This window comes from Triturus cristatus, chromosome 4_2 (genome assembly GCF_964204655.1).
Source record: "Triturus cristatus chromosome 4_2, aTriCri1.1, whole genome shotgun sequence".
Classification (NCBI taxonomy): domain Eukaryota; kingdom Metazoa; phylum Chordata; class Amphibia; order Caudata; family Salamandridae; genus Triturus; species Triturus cristatus.
The window spans coordinates 168,907,780-168,932,812 of record NC_140586.1 but is presented as its reverse complement, the minus strand read 5'-3'; the positions used below and the strand labels follow the sequence as shown (position 1 = coordinate 168,932,812).

Below are 25,033 nucleotides of genomic sequence, written 5' to 3'. Positions count from 1 at the left end.
GAGTGTGGAACATTTGGGAAGGAAACTGTTCGGCCCAAAAAGCAAAAATAATTGCACAAGACCACAGTCCTCTCTCCCCACCAAATACTGACATGTCGTAGAATGTTACTTTATTTTATTTTTCATTTAAAATGCATCTAGTTCTTGGAACATACTTTCCATGTTAAATTACAATTAGTGTATTCTCTTTCCTGCTTTGCAGATCCGAGTAAACAGCAGCCGCATGATCCGAGTGACTCTGGTGGACAGTGAGCAGAAGCTAAAAGAGCTGGAGGAATTTAATGTTTGGACCTTTATGTATTCATTCTTGAAGGAGCAACTAAATGACACATATATTAACGTAGACTTATACAGCAATGAAACATGTATTGCTGTCCACCTGGACGACAGGGAAGGCACTTACAGTGTTCTCCTCTTTCGAAGTAAGATTCTGCTGGCATTCGAGCAATGGCTGTGGGTAACACAGGTCTACGGTTTGAATTTTAAATTGTTATTGAAATTAACAAATGTAACCTATTGAAAGAATTAATTCTACAAGATTGTGTCCCTATGGAATTTGTGGTTCTGGTTTAAAAACACTTTTTAAAACACTATTTCTTAAAGAATGGAAAAATAGTCATGACTTTACTGTTTTTAGAAACAACCAACCATTCATTTGCCATTTCAGAATGGTAGAGAAAGGGTACCAGGATGATTCTGAGGAGGCCCTCCTCCTACCACACATGCACCCACTATGCAGGAGTGAGCAGTTGGCATGCATGGTCTCAGTGGAATACAAACGTATGCGAATACAAACGTGTGCTCGAAAGAAGGAGTGGCTGCTAGAGTTACGGACAATTTTTATTGCGGATTCTGGAAAAACCAAGCATTGGCAAATACTTTAATATGCAAAGTGTCTGCCTGTGTTTCCATGCATGTCTACTGTCAAACCAAACCAACTGTGTGTGTGTTTATCAGCATGTCCATGTGTGTGTGAAATGCTCACACTTCCTAACTAGAACTTTAAAATAAAGCCAGCTACAGTGGGGGGGAAAACCTATAAATAAAGGTTTGTTTTCTGCATGTAATGAATGTATGAAATTATGCAATGTGAGATGGTTTACTGTATTCTTCAGACGTTAACTAGTCCATCATGACCTGCAGTGCTAATACTGTATAGAAGGTGAAATTATACATCAAACATCTAATATCATAAGGTGAAGGAGATACTCCCCTGGCTGAGCCAAATCCCAATTAGATTCAAACAGTTCATAACAATGTCTTCAGACTCCTGTACTGTCAAGCCAGACCTAAATGCAGTGTGGTGACAGTATTGGAAATGGTGCTCACACCACATCTTTAAGTACTTCTGAACGTAAAGTGCAGACATGGGTATTTTCAGCTCTTAAGATTGTTGTGATATATTCTTATTTTAAAGGCACACAGCAATCTACCCATTTACAAATTGTTACTTGAAAGTCAGTGGGCCCAGTGTACTAAATGATTTTGAGTTTGCAAACCTTGCTATTCACTAAATTAGAGTGTTTACACATGCAAAAGGGATTTTCAATAAGTGCTAAACTCTTTTTGTGATATAGTAAACCCTTGCCGAATCGCAAGATGGGTCTACCGAATGATTATGAATAACGATTTTGCCTCCAAACCATATTAAAGTACAGACTCCTCAAAGGAAGTGGTAACCTATTTGCAAAAGGGGATGTTGTCCATGTTGGACAGTTTCCTATTAGGGAGTTGTCGGGTGGGCTCGTGCATGAGGGTTGTTGGCAGTGGACCAGTGACCACTGTCTTCTCCCCCTACCACCCCCCGTCTTTGCAAACTGGAGTTTTTTTTGTTTTATATATAAAATAATGCACCAGCAATTCCAGGCTTCTTTTTAAAAAATATATATATATATTTTTGGGAGTGCAAATGCATGAATTGCGGTCTGCTGTTCATTGCAGACTACCATTTCTATGTTTGTGGCCAATCGCAGAGGGTGCAAAAAACAACCTCTTCCATTGGGCAGGTCATTCAGCCACCCTCCCCTGAATAGCACTACAACATGCCTGAATCACGTGCTCTACTGAGTGACAAAATGTATTTCGCATGATCAACCAAGAGTGAGGTCCTATTTACTTCGAAGAGCAGTCTGGACCTATGACCAGCTGAAAATAAAAAATAACTAGACCTAACCAGTGTCTCTTAAAAAGAATGAATGTTTTTTTTTCAGAAAGTAGCATCAACACTGTCTTTGCGATGCATCACTGTCAATATCCTCTCAGGCAATGCAGTTAGAACAAGGTCCCCTCTAAATGCCCTAGGTGATTCCCTCCTCCTGAACAACCATAACTTTTTTTTCCATAAGTAAAAAGGAGTGTTCTATTGTGGAAACAGTGGTCTCCATTGGAATTTAACAATGTACTGAAATTACTTGCAGGCGCTTTTTCATCCTGATGTTATTTACAGAAGAGCTGGCTTCGTGTCTCGTAATAGTCTTGCATAAACACTTTGGACATTGGAATTTTATATTTATTATATTTGAGCATTTGTCTCGAACTGTTTCCAACACGTCATATGAAAGCACTTTCATTACTAATTCACCACTTTCCAACAGTCTCTATATTCTAAAATTAAACTTGTGACTGCCTGATGGATCCTCTGTAATACGGGAATTGGAAAGTAGCACTTCTTTCTTTCTAATGTCCTCTGTGTACCAATGCTGTTCTAATTTCATGTCTGATAGTAATTTGCCCATGAATTGGGAGTCCCATACCTTACTGATATGATTAAGGTCCTGCCAGTTTTGCTCTGGCATAAGATCTGGTCCTCAGAACACACTACACCTAATCGCTCTATTATAGAGGACTGTCTTAGATCTATATCAGCTTTAAAAATCCCTTGGCTCAGATTCGTACGTGACCTTTTGGTCGACATTGGACCCTCCAAGTTTTTTGACCATCCGGAGCTTACTAGCAGTATTCAAAGAAAAGCTCTTAAATTAAAATGCTTTTCCCTACTAGAGGATCTGAGGCTATCCACTGAGATTATGAAACGCGCAGTGCAGAAGAACCAGCTAATTCTGACCAGCCATGATATGCAACCTTACCTAGCTAAAGTAAACAACCATCGGGACAGATTTGTCCTGACTAGGTTTCGGCTGGGCATTTTCCCCATCTAACGACTATCACAAATATTAATAATTGGGCCTCTGATCTCCCGTTATGTCCATGTGACAATGTTTCTAAGCAAAGTACTATTCATATTCTGTTTTTTTGTTTGTTTTACACAAAGTTGAGAACAAGTTTTATTAAGCCGCTGCTAAAACAACTTGGATTTGTGCAATGTTGCCCAGCTTTTATCTATTTTCAAACGCTACCGAGCCTGTACATATTGTTGTATTGTCACAATATGTATTGGCTGTTATAAGACCTAGGAAGCAGCTGTAGAAATGTTATTGTCCAACATGGAGGACTGTGCCTGTTTTTATTCACTGTGTTCTTATTTTTCTCATTTTAGTGACCTGTGACTTTTTTAACGATATGTTTTTAACTTAGTGATGTACTTTTATGTAGGTTTTAGGATACACAACGTGTTATCGAATAATGCTTATTTGATTTATGATTAATTTGTTATTAAAAGCAAAATTACTTTTTTTTCCAACAGAAAGCGACCCATACCTCTTCTTGGTGTTTCTCGTGGGACTGTTGCTATTTTTTTACGGTGACTCTCTGAGCCGGTATGTATTGATTGTCCTAAAATAAGTGGTTGAGTATTTTTATTTGCCTCCAATAATCTTATCTTATTCGTGAGTGTATCACAATTTGCTAACTGATGGGGACGGAGTGAAGTGATGCCATGGCTGTATTATATGATGCTTTTTTATTTTTCCCAGTGGTCTCAACAGTAATTGCTTTTGATGTTTATTGAGGTGCTAATTCCTTTTCTGCTGTCATATACAGGCTGGGCGCATTTAGCTGTCTGTTTGCGAAAGGCCTGTGTGGACACCCTCCTTTCTAACTGTTGATTGTCTTTCTTTTCACCCTCATTTGCTTGCTTATTATTTCATGTTTATTCTTCCTCTGCATGTGCTTGTCCCTCTCCTGGAGAATAGCCTCTCTACCGTCCTTTAAATTAGATATTTCCAATGTTCACATACAGGAAGCTACTGTTTTTTCTTTCAACACTCGAGTGTTTGTTTTCTTGGACTCTCGTGTGCTGCTCCTTCCCCAAATAACTCTCCCCCTGCTCACACTGTGTTGGTTCCTCTTTCTCATACCTGCTCCCTCCATAGTGTGCCATTTATCCTGTTAAAAACTCACCCCTGCACTACATGCTGCTCTTTGAGACCCACCCCCACACCTCCCTGTCTTTTAAAACATTTTTTTATAATTTCTCCTCCAACCCACTCTGCCATTGCTTCATTCCCTCGGCTCTCCGTTGCTCCCTAACTCCTCCTTGGTCCTACAAATAAAATAGTTTATCTCTACGCTTTTTAGAGGGCCCAGCACCTACCATTTGCTCCTGGGCATCTGGTTTCCTTTTTTAAAAAATATTTAAGTGCTTTAGTACAGTAATATTTAAAAATGGTGCCTGTCACTCCATAAGCATGCACATGCATGGTGACGCCTGTGCCTACCTACAGAATGATTCGGCTGCTAGCCGCATCATGATGCCTATGTGCTTTTGCAAGTGTCGCACCATTGTGGTTTTTTTAGGTCTCGGCTGTCGAAAGCAGCGGATGCGCTGCTCTAGACATCCGAGAGCTTCTTGGAATCAATACAGATTCCGAAGCTCTGAGAGGCGGAGTTGAAGCCCGGCCCATCTTATTAATTGACCAGCGTCATCTTGCATGCAAAACCCTGGCTTCTCATTGTAAAGGAGGCTTCTTAGTCCCTCCTTGTTGCCGCCTTGTCTCCTTTTGGCCACGCCCACCAGGATTTGATCTTTTACGGGTGGCGTGACACTCTCCCTTTTATTTACTCCCTACGCACTTATTTTTTTTCTCTCTCATCTTTGGCAAAGTCAGCCATGTGTTTACTTTCGCATCGCGCTTTCACTTAAAGAGAAAGCGTGATGCGAAAGTAAACACGCGGCTTCCTTTGCGGTACCGCCCAGTTTTAGAAGTACTGTTCCTCTGGGCAGGGCCTTAGTCGGTGGCCCCGCATTTTCTTTTCTTTTCGTGGACAATGGATCCACGGCCGTGTTTTTTTTTTTTTTTTTTTTCTTTCAAGGAGGCAGTTTCAGCCGCATGTACTTTTTACACTGCTGCTTTGTCGGGCAGTCAGACACATAGAACACGCACAGCAGAGCAGAGACTGCCACATCACATTATCTCCTACACAAAGAGCGAGTAAAAATTATTGTGCTGCTTGGATTGTTGCTGGGCCCTTTGGCAGGGATTGTCTACTGCTCCCCGAGGTGAAGCCCCATGGACGAGGCACTAGGTAACACTTTTTTTTTTAAACCCGGCAAGGAATGTTTGCGGTTCTACATTTCTTAAATTACGTGTAGAAAAATTAGACATAGACTGGGCTAGTCCACTACATTCGGAAATGACATGTATACATAGCTATATATCCACATTTTATAGGCCGAGGATGCAAGCAAATATTTGAGACTTGTAATACTTTTTAGCTAAAAATATGAGCAATTGAAATTCGCATGCGGTTATAGTATGCACTATTTTTTGTTTGGAAAGTAGGGTACATATTTTTGTTTCGTTGATTGTGCGTGGTGAAAACGCAGGTTTTCACCCTTTGAAAGTTGCGTGGAATGGCCCAGGCGTTTTTCTCGCACCTATATGAGTCGTTCAAACACGAACGCTGAGCAAACCAACAAGAAAACAATGTAGTTTATCAACAGCATGTTTGTTGAGCGGATTCTTTTCTTTCATAAATGATGTCATATGCAAAGCCACGAGGTAACACAACTGCATGACTTATAATTAAATCGAACGTCGCTAATGCAATACTTTTAATAGAAAAGGTATAAAGCGGATTTCAAACTCGTGCTGCCTGGGCCATTCCTTTAATTCATGTGTAACTGACGGGCTTTATCATGATTGCAAATCAGACACAGCGTGTCTCATGGCGCAGGCGGAATTCAGCTGTAATTAAAACATTGGGATGATTCGTGTAGTACAATTTTGTAATGGTTCGCATCACTTCATGGTTTGGTTTATTTTGATATCGATTGTTGGCAAAGATTGCATCCACACAATGTGTTCAATGTTTTATCCTTTCATAGTTACATGCCAGAATCTAGTTCAGGACGTCCCATCTGACATCATAGGCTGGTTAAACAAACATCTGGGTGCCCGGGTCGATTTCATTAAGAGCTCGCTATTTTAGATCTGGGTAGATGTAGGTTTAATTTTGTGCTAGAGCTCATGCCGTTGCAAAACAAGCATTGCCAAGAACATAGATCTGGTTTTAATGAGATAACGTATGCGATAAAGAAGTGAAAAGTTGTATATATGCATGTATTCTGCATCAGGGAGACAAGTAATGAGATAAATGACACAGTCTATAGCTCTCACCCTGAGACAGAGAACCTGGCAACAGGGAGACAGCGACATGCATCCTGGTAGAGGAGACACAAACAGCGAGACGGGAGGCAACGGTCCAGTGAAAGACATAGATACTTACCCCTGGACAGTGACACTGGCGACTGGGAGACACCGATATGCATACCGAGGCAGAGACACACAGAAAATGTGGGAGGGGGACACATAAAATCACTGACATATGAGACACTCCCACGTGCCACATAACATACATTATGATTAAATGTGAGTGTTCTGTTAATTGTTAAACAATTACCTGAATGATTGCAAAGAATTGTGTTCCTGAACATTGAGATTTTCTTCAGTGATAGTTGTGTTTGTTATGTTATGTTATTTATGCTTCGAGAGCGCTCAAATGCCCCGAGGCTTTTTGGCGCTAACTAAAATAGCAGAAAGGAGGCCCTAAAATAGGAAGACTAATTGGCAGAAAACAGCCATGTTTTCACAGCTCTTCAAACAAGCATTGAAAATGCAATAGGTCTCACCTTTGATTAAGTTAAAGCCATTTGCTTTGCTAATGGTATTGTATAGCAACGCAAATGGCTTTAACTTAATGAAAGGCGAGACCTATTGCATTTTCAATGCTTGTTTTGTGGGTGTATTTTACGGGCCGAATATTGATGACCCGTCTGTCCTAGATAGGCTAAATATTGAATTATTGGATACCTGTGGGGAACTTATCATAATGGGGGACTTCAATCTTATTATGGATTATAATATCGATACTACTCGACAACGAGCATTTCAGAGGATGCGCCGCTCACGAGCCGCGCTTATTGAACTTGGACGTATTCATAATTTAAAAGATGTTTGGCGAACAATACATCCCTCTACTGCCGGCTTTACATACTACTCTGCCCCCCATCAACTCTGCTCAAGAATTGACATGGTTTGGGCATCAGACAATATTATAAAGAATAGCCTTATCGAGCTGTGCCCAAGAGTCACATCGGATCACAATCCAATAGTGATATCATTACCCCGCCACGGATCAATCGGAAACTTAGGACATTCACCTTTCCCAGACACCTATTATCTAATACGGACTATATCACCCAACTTAAAGCACACTTGCGCGAGTTTATTGCTATAAATATTAATTCTGCTTCTCTGAATATAGTTTGGGATACGGTTAAAGCAAGTGTCCGTGGGTTTACACAACAGTTTGTTTTCAAACAAAACTCATTAAATAGACGTGGCTGGACGGCTTTGAGCAACACCATAATTATGCTTGAAAACCAGTTGTCACAGGCTCTGTTACAGGATGTGCCAAATATTTCTGACATATGTCAAAAGTTAGCTTCATCTAAGCTCAATATTAAAACAAGATTTATGGAGAAAAATCTAAATAGTTTGCAAAAATTCCATATATCTCAATACGAGAATGGGATAGGGTGGGCAAAATTCTGGCATACAAAATTGCAGATGACAGATCTAAAACCCTTATAAAGGAAATTAAGGGCCCAAACAACTTGGTTTACACCCAACCTGAACAGATTCTCCAGCAATTCGTCGTATTTTATAGTACATTATACACTCCAGAGGATCATCCTGATATGAATAAGATACAAGAATATTTAGATACTCACATAACTAAAGGAAACCAGATCAAAGACCAGGAGTTGCTCTGTGAAAACATCACTGAGCAAGAGATTAGGAAAGCAATTGCTTCATTACCCCTAGGAAAAGCTGCTGGAGAGGACACTATCCCACTAGACATTTACCAAAAATGTTCTGAGGAAATTCTCCCATTACTCACTGATGTGATCAATAATGTTGGGTTAAATGGGGAGGCTCCTAAATCCTGGAACACAACCAATATGGTCTTCTTTTTAAAAAAGGGTAAACCGGCGGATCAATGTGGGTCCTACCGACCCATCTCACTCATCAATGCAGATGCCAAAATTTTTGCTATGATACTTGCCTCCCGATTAGCTCCACTCATCCCTCTCCTGGTGTCCCCTCACCAACATGGTTTTGTTATGGGAAGAGATACTACTGCCCATATTAATATGGCCATTACGGCATTCGATGTTGCCAGGGTTGGACCCACCCCACTCGGTATGATTCTCTTGGATGCTGAAAAAGCATTTGACCGAGTGGGGTGGGAATTTCTCTGGTCAACAATGATCACTATGGGATTTCATGGCCGATTTCTTAAATGGCTCCAGGCTTTATATAACCGTCCTTCAGCTACGCTCTGCTATGATGGGCTAAACTCTTCTAGCTTTTTCATCTCTCGTGGCACTCGGCAAGGGTGTCCGCTATCACCCTTGCTCTTCGCGCTATCGCTTGAACCATTTCTCGTGGCATTACAAACGAATCCTAAAATTACCCCTTTTATACACGGTCAGAAACAACTAAAAATAACGGCGTATGCCGACGATATTGCGGTCTATTCAACCAATATCCCACTAGCTATACTGGGAATTACTGAGGAGGCTAACAAATTCGGGTTAGTCTCCGGCTATAAACTTAACTCACATAAAACACAAGTTATTCTTAACTATAAACCATCGATTCAAATAGAAGGGACTTGCAAAACAGCCACATACCTTGGTATTAAAATCTCTTCAGACACTAATGAGATTATCAAACTTAATTATGAGACTCTTCTTAAAGAAACTGCTACAACTCTCAAAAAATGGAACAAGGTTCCCTTAAGCATGGTTGGTAGGATCAACTTAATTAAAATGAATATACTACCAAAATTCTTATATTTATTTAGGTCCATACCTCTTCTCGTTAGTAATGCATATTTCAAGCGGCTTGATGGGATCTTTAGCAGTTATATCTGGGGATACAAGAAGGCTCGCAGGTCAATAAGTCTTCTCAAACTACCTCTTAACCAAGGTGGTTTGACCTTTCCCGATTTCAGAGTTTACTATTTTTCTGCTTTTCTGAGCCGTCTCCGCGGCCTGTTTATCCGCAACATACAAACGTTATACTGTTATCAATTCGCCCTTGGCGAGGACTCCAATATGTTTCTAGCCAAATCTACTGATCCAAACTACTTCAAGCGGGTAAAATTTAAGACGATCAGAGACACGGTTAAAATTTGGCAACTTATTTTAGCCAAATGTAATACGTCTTTTTTTCATCCTAAACTGTCTTTATGGGCGAATCCTGGTCTTCCGGACATATTTCATGACGGTGTATTTCATAAGTGGAAGGCTGCCGGAATTGAAACACTCGGTGACCTTTATGGTAATGATGGATTACTATCCTTTGAGTCACTAAGAGTAATCTTTAAATTACCTTTAGTTGCACAGTTTAAATACATTCAGATACATGATTATTTAATACGCAAAACAAAGCTACTTAAAATCGAAGATTCAGATATATGGAATTGCTTTTACACTGTTAAGGTTAGATCACTCATCAGTTCAGGCTATAAAGTTTTCACATCGTTCAAACCGGACGATTGCGGGAATATCGCGGATAAATGGAGCTCCCGTCTGGGGTTGAATATCACAACTAACCAGATATCATCTTCACTTACTAGTTTTAACCGTTCGGTCCAATCTTCCAGCTTACGTATACAACAGTATAAAACGATATTTCAGCTATATTATACTCCGGAAAAAGTTGCAAAATGGTCTAGTAATAGTTCCAGCAGTGACCGGACAAGGTGCCCTAAATGTGACTTGCTAGCCGCTACTCTCGAACACATGATGTTCATGTGTCCCCGACTCACTGAATTTTGGTCTAAAGTTAGCCAGGGTATCACGCAGATCTTGACACAACCAATCATAATAAGCTTGGCCAATGTTTTGCTTGGCATCCCCCTGCTGAATCATCCATCTCTAGCCTCACACACTGATCTTATTAATATCTTGATTGGTTGTGCCAGACTCACTATCGCTAGGACCTGGATCTCTTGCAACCCTCCACATGTGATGGAGTGGTGGCTTCTTGTCAAAGAAATTCACACTATGGAAACTTCGTTAGCTAAGATCAGAGGCCACAAATTTTTACAGAAAACTAATAGAATCTGGGGTTCATCAACTCTTAGTAAAGACTGAGGGGGGCCCCCCCCCCCTTTTTTTTTTTTTTTTTTTTTTTTTTTTTTTTTGTCTCTTTATGCCATTGAGTCGATTTTGTTACAACTGATACGGTTTCTGTTCCGAATATACATGCTCTGTATTGTACTGCCTGTTCGATTTGATCAATATGTTTAATTGCCTGTTATGCTAGTTATTATGTGTTGTCCCGTTCTCCTGTCCTGATCTCAATAAAAATTTTCAAAAAAAAAAAAAAAAAAAAAGAGCGCTCAAATGCCCCGAGGCTTTTTGGCGCTAACTAAAATAGCAGAAAGGAGGCCCTAAAATAGGAAGACTAATTGGCAGAAAACAGCCATGTTTTCACAGCTCTTCAAACAAGCATTGAAAATGCAATAGGTCTCACCTTTGATTAAGTTAAAGCCATTTGCTTTGCTAATGGTATTGTATAGCAACGCAAATGGCTTTAACTTAATGAAAGGCGAGACCTATTGCATTTTCAATGCTTGTTTTGTGGGTGACTACTGCTGTCAATAAAAAAAGCATTGGCAAGGTCAATAAGTCAACAAAGAGAGACCTATTGACTTTGCCAACGTTTATTTCTTAAGAGCATGCTAGTCTGTAATTTTGTGCCTACCCATTGTCTTGTGTTGGAAGCCGCCTGCAGTTCCAATCAGACCGGACTTGAACAACACATTTGTGCAGTATGACTATGCTTTCAAGCAGATGGCAAAGTTCTCTAGGTCATACGGGTTAGTGAGTTAATTTTTTCTGCTGATATCAGCGTGTTGGCTACAGATCACAAGTTTGAATCTAAACTGGTCAGACTCAGTTTCATCCTTGAGAGGTTTATAAAGTACTACTATGTGGGGCATTAATGTGCATATCATGCGAGGTTAAGATTAGTTTGCCGGGTCTGGTCATTACAGGGGAGGGTCATGCTGCTGTATTAAATTTTGTTTTAATGTATTTGTGAGTTTTATCTTGTATGTCACTGAATCTATTGATTAATTGTAGTGATGTATTCTCTTGTTTGAACTGCTTTTATGGTCTGTGACCGAAATAAAACGGGGTAATACTGAAATGCATTAAATGCAGCACTCCCACACAATACATTGTGGTATCAACAACTAGATAGAAACAAATATGTATTTTTTATTGTTGGCAGAAGCCATTGGTCTTGTACTTGGTCCTGATGGCACTGCTGTTTCATGTTGCCATGCTGGGCATGATAAAGTGGGACTGCAGATTTGGTGGTCCTATCGGTGATTCAACAGCAGCTGATACCGGTGGCAAATTAACAAAAATATTGCTATGCTTGCGCAGAGACTAGTTGGATTATGTTGATAAAACTGTGGAGGCAGAAAAGAGACAAGAGCCGAAAACAAAAGGGAACTTTTAGGCTCATTGTCCCATATACTTCACGAAGACTGGTTTTCTGTTTGACAAATGTCCTGGATGCATAATGTGCGAGAATGTTAGTGACCATGGAAGGCAAAAAGTTGATTGAAGACTGAGCAGCTCAACACAATAGCGTAAAAAAGGTGAACATGTTTGGTTTTATAACAGAGCAGCATCATTTTCCCAATTGTGATTGTCCTACAGCCTGTAGTGTATATAAAGTCTTAATATCCTGAAGAGTAAAATAAAATTCCTGTAGTTTTACAGTTTTTTTGTGTGCTGTAATTTCCTTGTGGTGTTGGGTAGGTGAGGGTATTTGTGAAGTTTTATCTGAAGTGAGACAAAAGAGAGGAAGCGTTTGTACAAAAAAAAGTGCTAGTAAAATTATTTATAAAGAGGGAAGAAGGAGTGGTTTTAAAACACAGATAAAGCCATCATTTTTAATATCAACATATAGATCCACACGTCATTGGCAACACGCAAATGTATTAAAGTCCCGTCTTCAGTGTTTTTCAACACACTAACGTGACCAGTCAGTCTGGCTAATTCATCTTGTCACAATCCAATTCACTAAGTAAAAACCTCTTGGGCATGTAGAGATGAAGCTGTGTTGTATGAGTAATGTGCGAGGTGCATTTGATGTCGGCCAGTCAAAACTAAAAGCAACATAAACGTGAAAATAACTTATGGAAAGTTGAATAAATGTTGTGCTAAATGCCTGATCTTAATAACGAGTGCGCAAAGACAACACTTGGAGTTTGTACCAAAATGGCATGTTGCACTGAAACAGTTATATAGAGAGGGATTTACATTAAGTGGGAGTTCAGCTATTTCCAGTAAAGCATTTAAAAGCCGGATTATACATAACATTTTGCTGATTCTTTGCAGGAGTCAGCTGTTCTACTACTCCACAGGGATGAGTGTCGGAATGGTGGCTTCCTTGCTTATCCTAATCTTTATGCTATCAAGGCTGATGCCCAAGGTAAGATTGTGCAAACGCTCAACTGTGCTCTAGTTTAGAATTGAAGTTGCAAATAGTGGAATTGGCACAGAATGTTTTTTTTATATATATCTCAAATTAATGTACACTGATGTATTGGCTGTGCTAAACATTCCAGAAATCAGAATATACTTTTTTTTTAGATTCCTCAAAGCACTGATCACTCCCAGCCTTTGAAAAGTCTCCAGTCTTCAAAGTGTAGTTTCTTTCTCTAATTGTGTATACGACAAACTCTGTTCCTTCAAGGTGATTTGTGCTTGTTCGGTTGCTTGTGAAAATTGAAGTTCTATCAATACTATTATTTTACATGGAGACACATATGGCATTTTGTGGCTTTGTGCTGCCTTGCAGTGGGTGGATGGTAGGTTGTGAGATTTTTCCTGTTCTGGGAAGAGACATGTTTTAATGATTTCACTTTGAAGGCGGACAGTGTGATGATTCCAGAATTTGACGCAAATTGCTTGCGTAGCAAAGTATCTTTTTCTCCTTATGATATAGTCCGAGCGGAAATGATTGTGGGAAACCATAGGGCGTTTGATCAGAAGGATCTGGGAGGAACATTTTGAGTGTTAATTGTGGGAATAGAGTAGGCTAACCCTACATTGCACTGGAATCTCAAGTGTTTCGGGGTCTTAAATTTGAACCTGACCTGTCCTTTGGAAGCCATTGAAACGTTCACATGGTGGGGCGCGCGCTGGCCACTGCCGATGATGGCTGTAGTGTCCTAGGCACAGAGGACACAGACGCAGGGCCAGGATTCTTGTACCTCACTTTATTTGCGACCTTCCTTCATCGGTTCCCTCTTACAACTGCCCTTCCCAGGGCATGACCCCGCCTCCTCCCTTATCCCACCCTCAACCAGCCTCCTCAGCCGAGAAGGTCCTAGCGCCCAATATTTGAATGCAAATACTACAATGGCTGCCCGGGATTGACCCTCGTTGTTCCGTAAGACCCTGGGGAGAAAAACACAGATACTGGCATACTTTGGTCTCTGTGACTGCCAGGTGTACATCTGCCCATGGAAGGAATAAGTAGGTCTTCGTCGCAGGAAGTCCGACTTATGTCGTAACGGACATTAACTGTCAGACCACTCTGTGGAGGTGCATCGACAGCCCGCTCTCAGACTCCGCAATCTGATTTTATCAAGCATACGGGAAGAGCTGGGAGAGCATGACAGTTCTAATGATGGAAATGATGCCTCCTTTACGTTCCAGGCCATTTGACAGTTGATGTCCAGGAGCAGCAGAGCTTTTTAGCACCTAGGATAGCAGTGTAAATATTTTAACTAACCACTAGGGGGAGCCAAAAGATGATATATTTTTTTCCCTTATTAACTCCTTCCCTGCTCATGACGGAACCACTCCGTCATGAGCCACGGGCGCCGTGTGCTCATGACGGAGTGGTTCCGTCATGCTGCGGCCGTTGGCGGCCGCTCCGCCCACGCGACACTGATTCCCCGCCTGTGCGGGCGATCAATGCAAGTGAGCGGAGTCGTGACGGAACCACTCCGTCATGAGCACAGCGCGCCCGTGGCTCATGACGGAGTGGTTCCGTCACAAGCATGGCGGCGCCGCAAACCCCCCAAACCCCCCAAGCGCCGCGGCAAAATTCATGCCGCGGCGAAGGGGTTAAGAAACTCCAGCTGGATAACGGTGGTGACAAAAACATCTATATATTTATGTATTCATGTGGTTAACAGTTGCTTTCAGCCCCAGGAATCGCCTCACCTCTACAGGCTATCCTGACGGGTTGTCAGTTAGCCCATGAGTGGTGCAGTGCAATCAGGCGCGCAACACCCATTGGACTCACAGGGCTTCACCCCCCACCCCCCCCGTCGTGTGTGGCAGCCCGGGATGAGACCGCTTCCGGGCACACACACAGCCGCACCCGAGCACTTCACAGGTCTTTAAAAGACCATTTGCATGTTAATGAAGCCTTGCTGTTGTTTCACCCCTTCTAAGAGCTCCTGCAGCTCCACTCTGCCTATTGCTTAAAGTTTCAGCCCCCCCCCCCCCGAAATTTTTTCTTAGCCCCCCCCGAAATTTGGCTCTAGCAATTTATATGGAGGGCCCTGACATTGATGGAACTGTTGCATCTTTGAATATCCATGGCCCAGAGTTTTGACAGGAAGCATGCAGAGAACTCGATTTCTTCATCCCGCAGTTGCAAGGAAAGAAGCCAGTAGTAGCAGCAAATTGCTTACCCAAAGGGCTAGAAAGAGAGATTCAATCATACTATTCCGCCACTTATTGCATCACTGCCTCGCATCAATGAGCAAGAATCTCCAACAGCTGAGCTGGTGAGTGCAAAAAAGAACCACTCACGCCCACACAAATCACCCTCGTCTTGTGTAGCTGGTCCCCAACGGAGTGAGACCTTGAGACCAGAGGACAGTCTGCACCTTTCAGCACACCAGAGGCCAGACGCGTCCATTTTTAGGTCTCCCCTACGCATAGGAAAAAGACTTGTAGCAATCGCTTCGGTTTTTGTCCAAAAAAAGTGCACGCGTTGCATTGCCTTCAATGGCAACGCTTGCACTTTTGGTGGTTCCCTTGCGGGAGCGAGCTTGACACCATATGTTTGTAATTAACTTGCAAACACATGGTGCCCGTGGCTCGTGTAATATCCTCCGACGCGGGGTAGCGGTGCAGTCTACCCGCGTTGGAGGTGTTGCGCTAGCGCTGACGCGTGACGTCACGCGCTGGGTATAAATAAAGGGGCGTGGCCCGGGAACGGGAGTTGGGACCACGCTGAAGCGAGCATGAGTGTCGGAGTCTGTTCACTGCCATAGCAGCGCTAATAGTATGTTCGCTAACGGCAGCACGGCCATCACACTGGCGACGAGGGGCAGAAACGACCCCATGCAGAGGTGTTAATAAGCCCATCCGAATTGTGGAAAGTGAGCTGTGATCACAGCCCTGGATCCGTGAAGCACTGCCTGGCCTGGGCTGACCTGCTGTGTGCCCCAAGCGAGTCAGCTGCATCCCAGAGCAGCCTTGCAAACCCGGAGAGTGCCTGCAAGAGGGGTTTTTATTTCCACACACACCCGGTGGAGCCCACGGAGGAGTTTGCCCAGCATCCTGGAGGGGGGAGGCCCCTACGGTGAGGCCTAGCGCAGACAGGCCACAGGAGAAGCCCTGACAGCCTTTTCATTGTCCTCGGCTGGGCGGCAGCTACTGCGCCCGGAGGTGAGCAGCGCACGTGCTGCGAGGTGTGTTTGCGGTTGCGCCAAGATGGCGTCAATCCCCGCCATCGAGCCTTTTGTGGTGGATGGAGCCTCATCGTCCCTTGCCCCGCGATGGAGAGACTGGACCGATCGCCTCCAGATCTACTTTGAAGGGGCGGGCATAGCCCGGGACAGGCGCAGAGCCCTACTCCTCCACCTTGGAGGCAAGGACATCCATCACATTTACAAGGCCCTGGTGGAGGCCACACCCAAAACCTATGTCACGCTTCTCAACGCCCTAAATGCGCACTTCGAGCCAATGGCGAATAGGGACTACGAAAGATTCATCTTTCGGCAGGCCAAGCAAGAGGCAGAGGAATCGCTAGACGCGTTCCACGGGCGCCTGAAAGAACTGGCCAGCACGTGCGGATTTAGGGACGAACAGGAAGAGATCCGAGGTCAAATAATACAAGGATGCTACTCGTCCAAACTCAGAGTAAACATTCTTCAGGAGGATGGCAAATCTCTAGCGGACATCCTCACCCTGGGCCGGTCAAAAGAATTGTCACAGGCCAGAGCATCTCACATGGAGGTGGCTCTCCACCGCCCTGTCAAGACGGAACAGGTTAACGCGGTGGACACAACAAGAGTGGTGAGGCCCAAAATGCGCCAAGACACAGAGAGAAAACAGCAGGACAGGGAAAAGGGATGCGGCTACTGCGGAGGCACACCCCACCACATGCAAGACTGTCCGGCGAGAGGGAAGAGATGCAGTGCATGCGGGAGGATGAACCACTTCGCGGCGGTATGCCGGTCTACGAAATCACGGAAGGAGGCAGCTCAGACCGTGGCTGAAGAGCGGGACGGAGAGGACATGGATGATGACGCGTGAGAATACCCGGTCCACTATGTCTTCGCAGTAGATCAGTCACAACTGAAGAGACGACGACTTCCAAGGTGCAAAGTCGAGATCCACAACCAGGATGTGAAAGCCACCATAGACACTGGGGCCTCGATCGAGCTAATGGCGGCCAATGTGTATAATCAACTAAGTCCATGCCCCCCGTTAAGCGAAGCAAGGATCAGAGTATTCGCATACGGACAAAAGACACCAATCCCGCTCTTGGGGTGTTTCAAGACGGAGATGAGACACAAAGACCTCAAGATCCCCACCACAGTGTACATGACTCCAAAAGGAAGCGGTATGCTGATAAGCAGACAATCAGCAGAAGAGCTGAGGCTGATATCATTCGCTCTGGCTGTGCAAGAGGAAGAATTAGAGGCCATCATGGAGGAGTTCGAAGACTTCTTCAAGGGCATCGGATGCCTGAAAGGGAAAGAAGTCTCTCTCCACATCGACCAGTCAGTCCAACCGGTGGCGCTGAGGCACAGGCGCATAGCGTTCCACTTGCGCAAGAAGGTCGAAGAAGAGCTGGAGGCACTTGAGAAGGTCAGTGGACCCACCCCTTGGGTGTCCCCAATCGTAGTGGCAAGGAAACCGAAACAGCTGGGGCAAGTCCGCATCTGCGTTGACATGCGACTCCCAAATGCCGCGGTGAAAAGGGAACGTCACCTAACCCCCACCATCGACGACATCCTGGGAGAACTGAACGGCGCAAGATGGTTCTCGAAGATGGATCTCCGGTCGGGATATCACCAACTGCCACTACACCCGGACTCTCACTACATCACCACATTCTCCACGCATGCCGGCCGCAGGCGCTACCGACGCCTACATTTTGGAATCTCAAGTGCCGCGGAGGTGTTCCAAAACACCATCCGGGAAGTCCTTAGCGGGCTACCAGGGGTCTTGAACGTAAGCGATGATCTCCTCGTATACGCCTCGTCGATAGAAGATCACATCCGGAGACTTCGCGGGGTCCTCCAGAGGATCAAAGAATCCGGACTGACCCTACACAGAGAGAAGTGCAAATTCTTAAAGAGAAAGATCAGCTTCTTTGGCTACACATTCTCCGACCAAGGAGTCGCCCCAGACCCTGACAAGGTGAAAGATGTACAGGAAGCCCCTGCACCTTCCAACATTTCGGAAATAAGGAGTTTCCTAGGGATGGTGAACTTCTGTGGGCGATTCGTCCCGGATTTGTCGAACCTCACAAAACCCCTCAGGGAACTTACAAAATCCACCACCCCATGGCAATGGGGCCCAGAACAGGAACAAGCCTTTAAAGATACCAAGGCAGCCTTGTCGGCAGACACAACCCTATCCTACTTTGACCCGGCCCGATCCACCAATGTCGCCGTGGACGCCAGCCCATATGGGCTAGGAGCAGTGCTCACACAGTTGCAAGGAAATGCTGATTGGGTCCCGATAGCATATGCGAGTCGCTCCTTGACGGACACAGAACAGAGATACTCGCAGATAGAGTGAGAAGCGATCGCCATCCACTGGGCCTGCCGACATTTCCACGTCTACGTGTACGGCCATCCGTTCAGTGTCCACAGACCACAAGCCCCTTATTCCCCTGTTTCAAGGGTCAGCATCGAAGCCTCCGCCGAGGATTGAAAAATGGATCCTTCAACTACAGGAATATGACTACAGAGTGGAATACAAACCAGGCTCATCCAATCCCGCGGACTACCTTTCGAGGCATCCCAGGATGGCCATCAAAGCGGAAGAAGAGGACGCCGAAGACACGGATGAATATGTCCGGCTTGTATCGGAAAGATCCCGACCACTTCCCATGAGCCTTGAGACGATCGTAGAAGCCACCCAGAGGGACGAATGCCTGCAACTTGCCCTGGCGGCGGTCCAGTCGAATGACTGGCGCCCCATTCAGTCCTCCATGGCCAGACGAACGCCACAAGCAAGGGCTGTCCTGCAGTCAATTGTGCGGGTCAAGGATGAACTCTCAGTTGACAACAGCGGATGTCTGCTCCGAGGCCCGCGACTGGTGATCCCATCTAATCTGGCTCAACAAGCGGTGGACCTCGCACACCGGGGCCATCAAGGCATAGTGAAGACGAAGAGTCAGCTGAGGGCCAAGGTATGGTTCCCAGGGATTGACCCAATAGTAGAGCAAACAGTCAGAACATGCTCGTGGTGCCAGGCGTCAGGTCAGCCAGATCACCCCCACCCCTTCATGACCGAGGAAAACCCCCAACGGCCATGGGAGCGGGTGAGTGAAGACTTTGGGCACCTCCCTGATGGACGCTACGCCCTAGTGATCATCGACGACTATACGAAGTACCCAGAGGTCGAGGTGGTGGGAAGTCAGACAGCTGCAGAGGTCATCACAAAATTCAAAAAGACCATCGCCACCCATGGAATATTCGAAGTGGTGAAAACGGACAACGGCCCACCTTTCCAAGGGCAAGAGTTTGCTGACTATCTCAAGGCTTGGGGGATTCAACACCGGAAAGTGACCCCGTGCTGGCCTCAGGCAAATGGGGAAGTAGAGAGGTTCATGCGTACTCTCAACAAAGTAATACGCATCGCGCATGCCGATGGATCGCCACTCGAGAGAGCCATCTATAGCTTTCTGAGAGAATATCGGCTGACGCCTCATCTGACGACAGCGGCAGCTCCAGCTCCAGGACCGGCAAGCATGGGTCGGGTAGTGCGAGACACCATCCCGCATCACCCAAGCTGGACTCCGTCCCAGATTGACGCCGGAAAGGTCCTAGCCAACAGGACCAACTCCAACGACCAGGCCAGTGCCGACCGACTAGCCCGAATGTCAGCCATTCAAGTGAGAGACAAGGTCTATATCAAGGACAGGTACCCCGGGAGCAAATTCTGGCTCCCATTTGAACATAGACCATGGACAGTCGTCCGCCGAACTGGCACCATGTTAACCCGCAAGAAGAGGAACCGGGGAGGTCACACCCAACATCTTTCTTCAAAAAGGTGCATGCCGGGACTTCGGACCCGCAATTGTCAGAACACCTGGGCGCCAGGCCAAGTCATCCGCCAGTGGATGGAGGCCCAGAAGGTGATCAAGGGGCGACCCCCTCCGAAGATGATGATCGATCCGACCAGGGTGCACCCTCTGTGCCGGGAACACCGGGCGGAGATCTGCCAAGCTCCCCGGTGAGATCCCCTAGGAGCGAAGCCTCGCAAGGGATGACCCCAACATTGCCGTCGTTGCGGGGACAGCACTCCAGATACGGCCTGAGAAGGAATCCGGCGCCATCCTCCCACCGACTTCTTGGTGTGACAGATTTGGGACTGGAGTTCTAGTGACTGGTAACAGATCTACATGATCAATGTTTGTTTGTTGTTTGATAAAGGTTAGAAGGAATGTAATTTCCTCCGACGCGGGGTAGCGGTGCAGTCTACCTGCATGAGAGAGGTGTTGCGCTAGCGCTGACGCGTGACATCACGCGCTGGGTGTAAATAAAGGGGCGTGGCCCGGGAACGGGAGTTGGGACCACACTGAAGCGAGCATGAGTGTCGGAGTCTGTTCACTGCCGTAGCAGCGCTAATAGTATGCGCGCTAGCGGCAGCACGGCCACCACAGCTCGCTCCCGCAAGGAAACGCTTTGTGTGCTCAAGGGAAACGGCGCTGGCCCCCTCCTCTCTCCCCCTCCTCTGCTGCCAGTGCGAGGCGCACGCGCTTATTTTGTTTTACTTTTATGGCCTTTCTGCCGAATACAGTTTATTGATCTGATCTACTTGACTTCCGCTGTGTCTCTTTTTTCTTAATTTACTGATGTCTGCTGTTTCTCTGCTCGTTTGGCTGTCCCGTGCTTCTGCTGTGTTCCTTCCATGAATGTTACATTTCTCTCCCATTTCCACTCACTGTTAGCCCCTCTCCAGTCAGTGGCAGCAGCGTGTGCTCATTCGTCGTATTCTATGTGTGACTGCTGCACGTCTACCTCTACCTGGCTCTGCACCTCACCCCCCCCCCCCCCATCCTCCGTTCTACCCTCACGTGCCCTTCCAGAACGCGATGTTGTATCTGCACTCGGCCTAGCTAAGATAGCTAGCAGTGCAGCTGGCACGCAGAGAACAGAGGGCGCCCCATAAAGTCGGGAAGGAGTGGCAGTGCTGGGAATGAAGACAGAAAGAGATGAAAGTGGGGCTGCAGCTGAGGCCTTTGGAGAACAGTGGAATGCGGCTGGGTTGTTTGTGTGAAGGCTCTCTCACCAGCCTGTGTCAAGAGGGCTGCCCTGCCTGTCCCCTTTCTGGCAATCAGGGGCCAAGTGGCTGAGCAAACACAGGTGGGGACAGGATGGCTAAAAAGACAGTAGTAGGATGGGGGGAGTTGCAGAGGTTAGCAGGGTAATGCTGCCTACTGCCTGTGCCGCTATGAGCGACCCTTCCTTTATCTCTCTCCCATCGCACTGGAATGAGGCTCAGGAAAGTCTCGAGTCCAGGGGGTGGCGGGTGTCTGCAGGTAGGTGAGATAGGTGCCATTGTCTATGAGAGAGGTAGGCCTCATAGTACCCCCAGGGGCACCCCGCTGTCCCCCCTCCCCCAAATTAGGTTACCCAATGAAACACACGATACAGTTGTAGGTGGGTAACAATTGCTGCAGGTTTATTACATAATTCCAAGATATGTAATGGGTGGGTTATCTTACGGGCGATCCAAGGGCAGGCAACCATCTGGGTCGCCTGCCCGCCTGATGAGCCGGGCAGCGCGGGAGCGATGCCCGCCGGTGCTGCCCTCCAGGTGATTCTTTCTAAGATCACGTGCCGTTGGTAATTCTACTCACGCCCCCCCTCTCGGGGCGGAGCGTCGCATAGCAAGCCCCCGGTTGTTCAGGCCCACAACCGCACGCAGGACTAGCGGGGCGCCGACACGGCTTCCGGGACCTCTCTGGAGGCTCCTCGTTTTGGCTCTGGCACCCCCTATGGTGCCGCGCAGAGGTACCCTTTGTACCGGCCTGCTTCCAGATCGCCCTGTAACTCCGCCTGCAACGAAAAAGAAAACATTACAACGCTCAGAACAACCCCCCCCACCATGCCTACGCCGGGTAAGCGGTAGGGAGGGAAAAGGCGAGGTGGGCGACAAAAGAGGTCGCCAGTGAGGGCGGGGGAAGGCTAAATAGCCTCCCCCTCGGCCAGGAAGTGACACGCATTTCGCGTCACCTCCGGCCCTGCCAACGGAGGGGGGCTCCATTCTGTGTCCCCGCCCCCCCCCCCTTAGGGAGGGGGTGGGGAGGGGTGACCGGGGCCACTAAGGCGCCGACCGCCGAGTGGCCCCCTGCGGGGGCCGCGGTCAGCGGCAGATTCGGCGTCCCGTTTATCTGATCCTGGCATGCATTGGAAGGTGACGATGGGCGGGGTGGGATTATGGTCTACCTCGTGGAGATTTATTAGCACTTTATTCCAAGCACACACTTCCCATTTTGTATAATTTCTGATATCTATACTCGTGTTACATGGCTCACAGTGCACCACCTTGGGACAGTAGGTACTTCATTAAGGGTTCAGCAACCTACGTTCGACCTCATGAAGATGAAGGCTGAATCGGCTTCGTTGGGTTTGATTCAAACCTGTGACCTGCAGGTTGTCCACAGTTCTGTACACTGTACATATACGTGCATTTAGTTGGGCTTCCTAAACGTATACATTTTTGGAGGATGGGAGGCTGGAGATATTACACAAATGCTTTGTTCCCTTTCCGCAGCCATACATACCATTGCAAACATCGAGTCCTTTATTGGATGTTTGGGAGCTCTCAAAGTCAGACCTTGCAGGCAGGCACTCACTCCGCCCTGATCTGCAAGGGAGAGGCGCAGACGGTACCTTCGCTTCGCTGGTAATATCCGATGTGCAGAGGTTGAACGAATTAGATCTCAGACTGTCTTAAAACTGCAGCTGTGTTGTTTTGATTTCCTCGGTTGCCACGGAGACTCAATGGCGGTTAAGCATGGGGTATACGAAGCCCTGCATATACTTTAATAGTGGCCAGCAAGAATATATGCCTGGAGGTAAGGAGTACTAGAATGTTCTTTTAGACTGAGACAGAATTTTTGCTTTGGCGAGAAGGCTTTCCCTGGCAATCTCAAACAGGGGAAAAAAATGATGTTGGATTATTCACCATCAATAGGGCAGGCGGTCTGACGTAAAATGGACATCCGCCCAATGTCAGCTGGACTAAAAGGTTTCTGCCGGTGGAGACAGAATAAGCCCCGCAGTCAGAAACTTATCAGTTCCCCCTACACTAAACTGCGGTTGGAACCACAACTTTGGGAGGCAAAGTACTCCATCATAGAGCACACTGCCTGCCATACATACATTTGATAGCCATCCTTAGGTATGTGTATCTGTGCCACTCAGACTGGGTCTGATCAAATTGAGAGCGCCCACAGGCCAGTCAGGTGGGATATTTAGACAAGAAGAAAAGTTTTGTCCTTCCTTCTGGGAACAGTCTTTTTTTCGCAGAGGCTATTTCCTCTAGCGGGAGCACTAGACAGCAATTAAGTTTGGTTCCTAGCAGAAACACTTTTCAACATTTTTCCAGAGTATTGCATCTTCTTACTGAGATATTAAGAGAATGTGATAATTATTAACTGAGACTGAGTTAATAATGTATTTTATTGTTTTATTTATCTCAGTCCTAGTTTGCATGAGAAGGAGGTTGTCAAATTAATTAGTGATTTATATTGTGTTTTTAGCCAATAAATAAAAAAAGAATGGATGAATGAATAAATAAATAAATAATGAGTATGCTGGTGTGCTTCTGCTAAGTGGTCCTACCATAAGCAGGTCTAGTTTCATCAGAAGGAATAGGCCAGAGCATCAGTTTTCTTCAAAGTGTCCTTCCAGGAACTCGCCTCCTAGTTTCTTCTTCCTTTTCTCACCCTTCGCAGATTTGCTACTAAAAATAGCTTCCAAAGGATGCCCTGAAAGGTACAGCTCTTTCTGCACTCCAATTTTAATCAGACGTAGTGCCTTAGTGAGACTTTTCGCAAGATATCGTCCGCGCCAACTGCATCTCTTCTGGTCTTTTTACGCCTTCGAGGAATTTTGGAGTTTCTTCAAACAAAATGCCCTTGTTATTCAGCCACAGATTCTCCGGTCTCAATCCATGCTAACAGTATGGTAATATCTAACTTCCCTTTTCCAACCTGTACACTGAGACACCTATTAGTCCGAGAATAATTTTGAGCAAATCTAGTTTGTATGGGCTGCTTCCGTTCGGCACTTGTCGCCAGCTTAAATGCCCAAGGCCCTCATTGAAGAACCAGAAAAGACTCCAGTATTTTGAGCCATATGTACTAAGAATGGGTTCAGTAAAAGTGTTCCTAAAATGCGGATCAACTTATGCCAAATTCATTCTGTTTTGTGAACCGATATATGTACTAATAATAGGTTGTTTTCCAAAAGCCTGATTCGTAGTGGGTTATAGATCGACCTACCTTATGAATATTAATGAGGTAGGCCACAAATTGTGATTAACTATGAAACACAGCCATCACAGGGATAGTGAGCTCCTGAGGTCAGCAGACCACCATGTTTTTTTAAATGCAATCTGTTTTCTTTAAAGGAAAATGGGATGCGTTACTATGTTATACACCATAGTGGACATGTTGCATTCATGGAAAAACCCATCTCAAATATCGCTAAAACTCTGGCGACCTGAAACACTTTGCTGAAATATGCATCTGCTAATCAATTCAATTCAATATGTTTTTGTTCTTATTCAGAGTCGGTTTAGCATCCGCTAATCATCTTGCTCCAGACCTCACCCTCCTCCTACCATTCCTTTCTATGCCCACCTTGTCCTTTACAAACCTCCCTCCTCTCCTGCACCTATTGCCTTATACTATCCACTCACATTTCCCTGTCTTGCAATACACCATCACCCAATCCCTGCCATCTTTGTAATCCTGCTCCTTCTCCCCTACTCCCACGTTCATGCTTTACTTTATCTTAACCCATTCCTCTCTCAACTCTGGTACTCCTTATACCATTTATTATCCCTTCCGTCACTCGTCCCTAAACC

The 25,033-nt window shown here is 45.7% G+C and overlaps 1 protein-coding gene across 2 annotated transcripts in view; it reads left to right on the top strand.

Annotated features, from left to right (window-relative positions):
* Positions 1-25,033, top strand: part of NEMP1 (nuclear envelope integral membrane protein 1) — a 354,900-nt gene that overhangs the window by 79,633 nt on the left and 250,234 nt on the right. For both annotated transcript variants that reach the window (XM_085600970.1, XM_085600971.1), the window contains exons 3-5: positions 203-422; positions 3,644-3,716; positions 12,836-12,929. In XM_085600970.1, the coding sequence (XP_085457096.1) occupies positions 203-422; positions 3,644-3,716; positions 12,836-12,929 (387 nt within the window). The remainder of the gene's footprint in view (positions 1-202; positions 423-3,643; positions 3,717-12,835; positions 12,930-25,033) is intronic.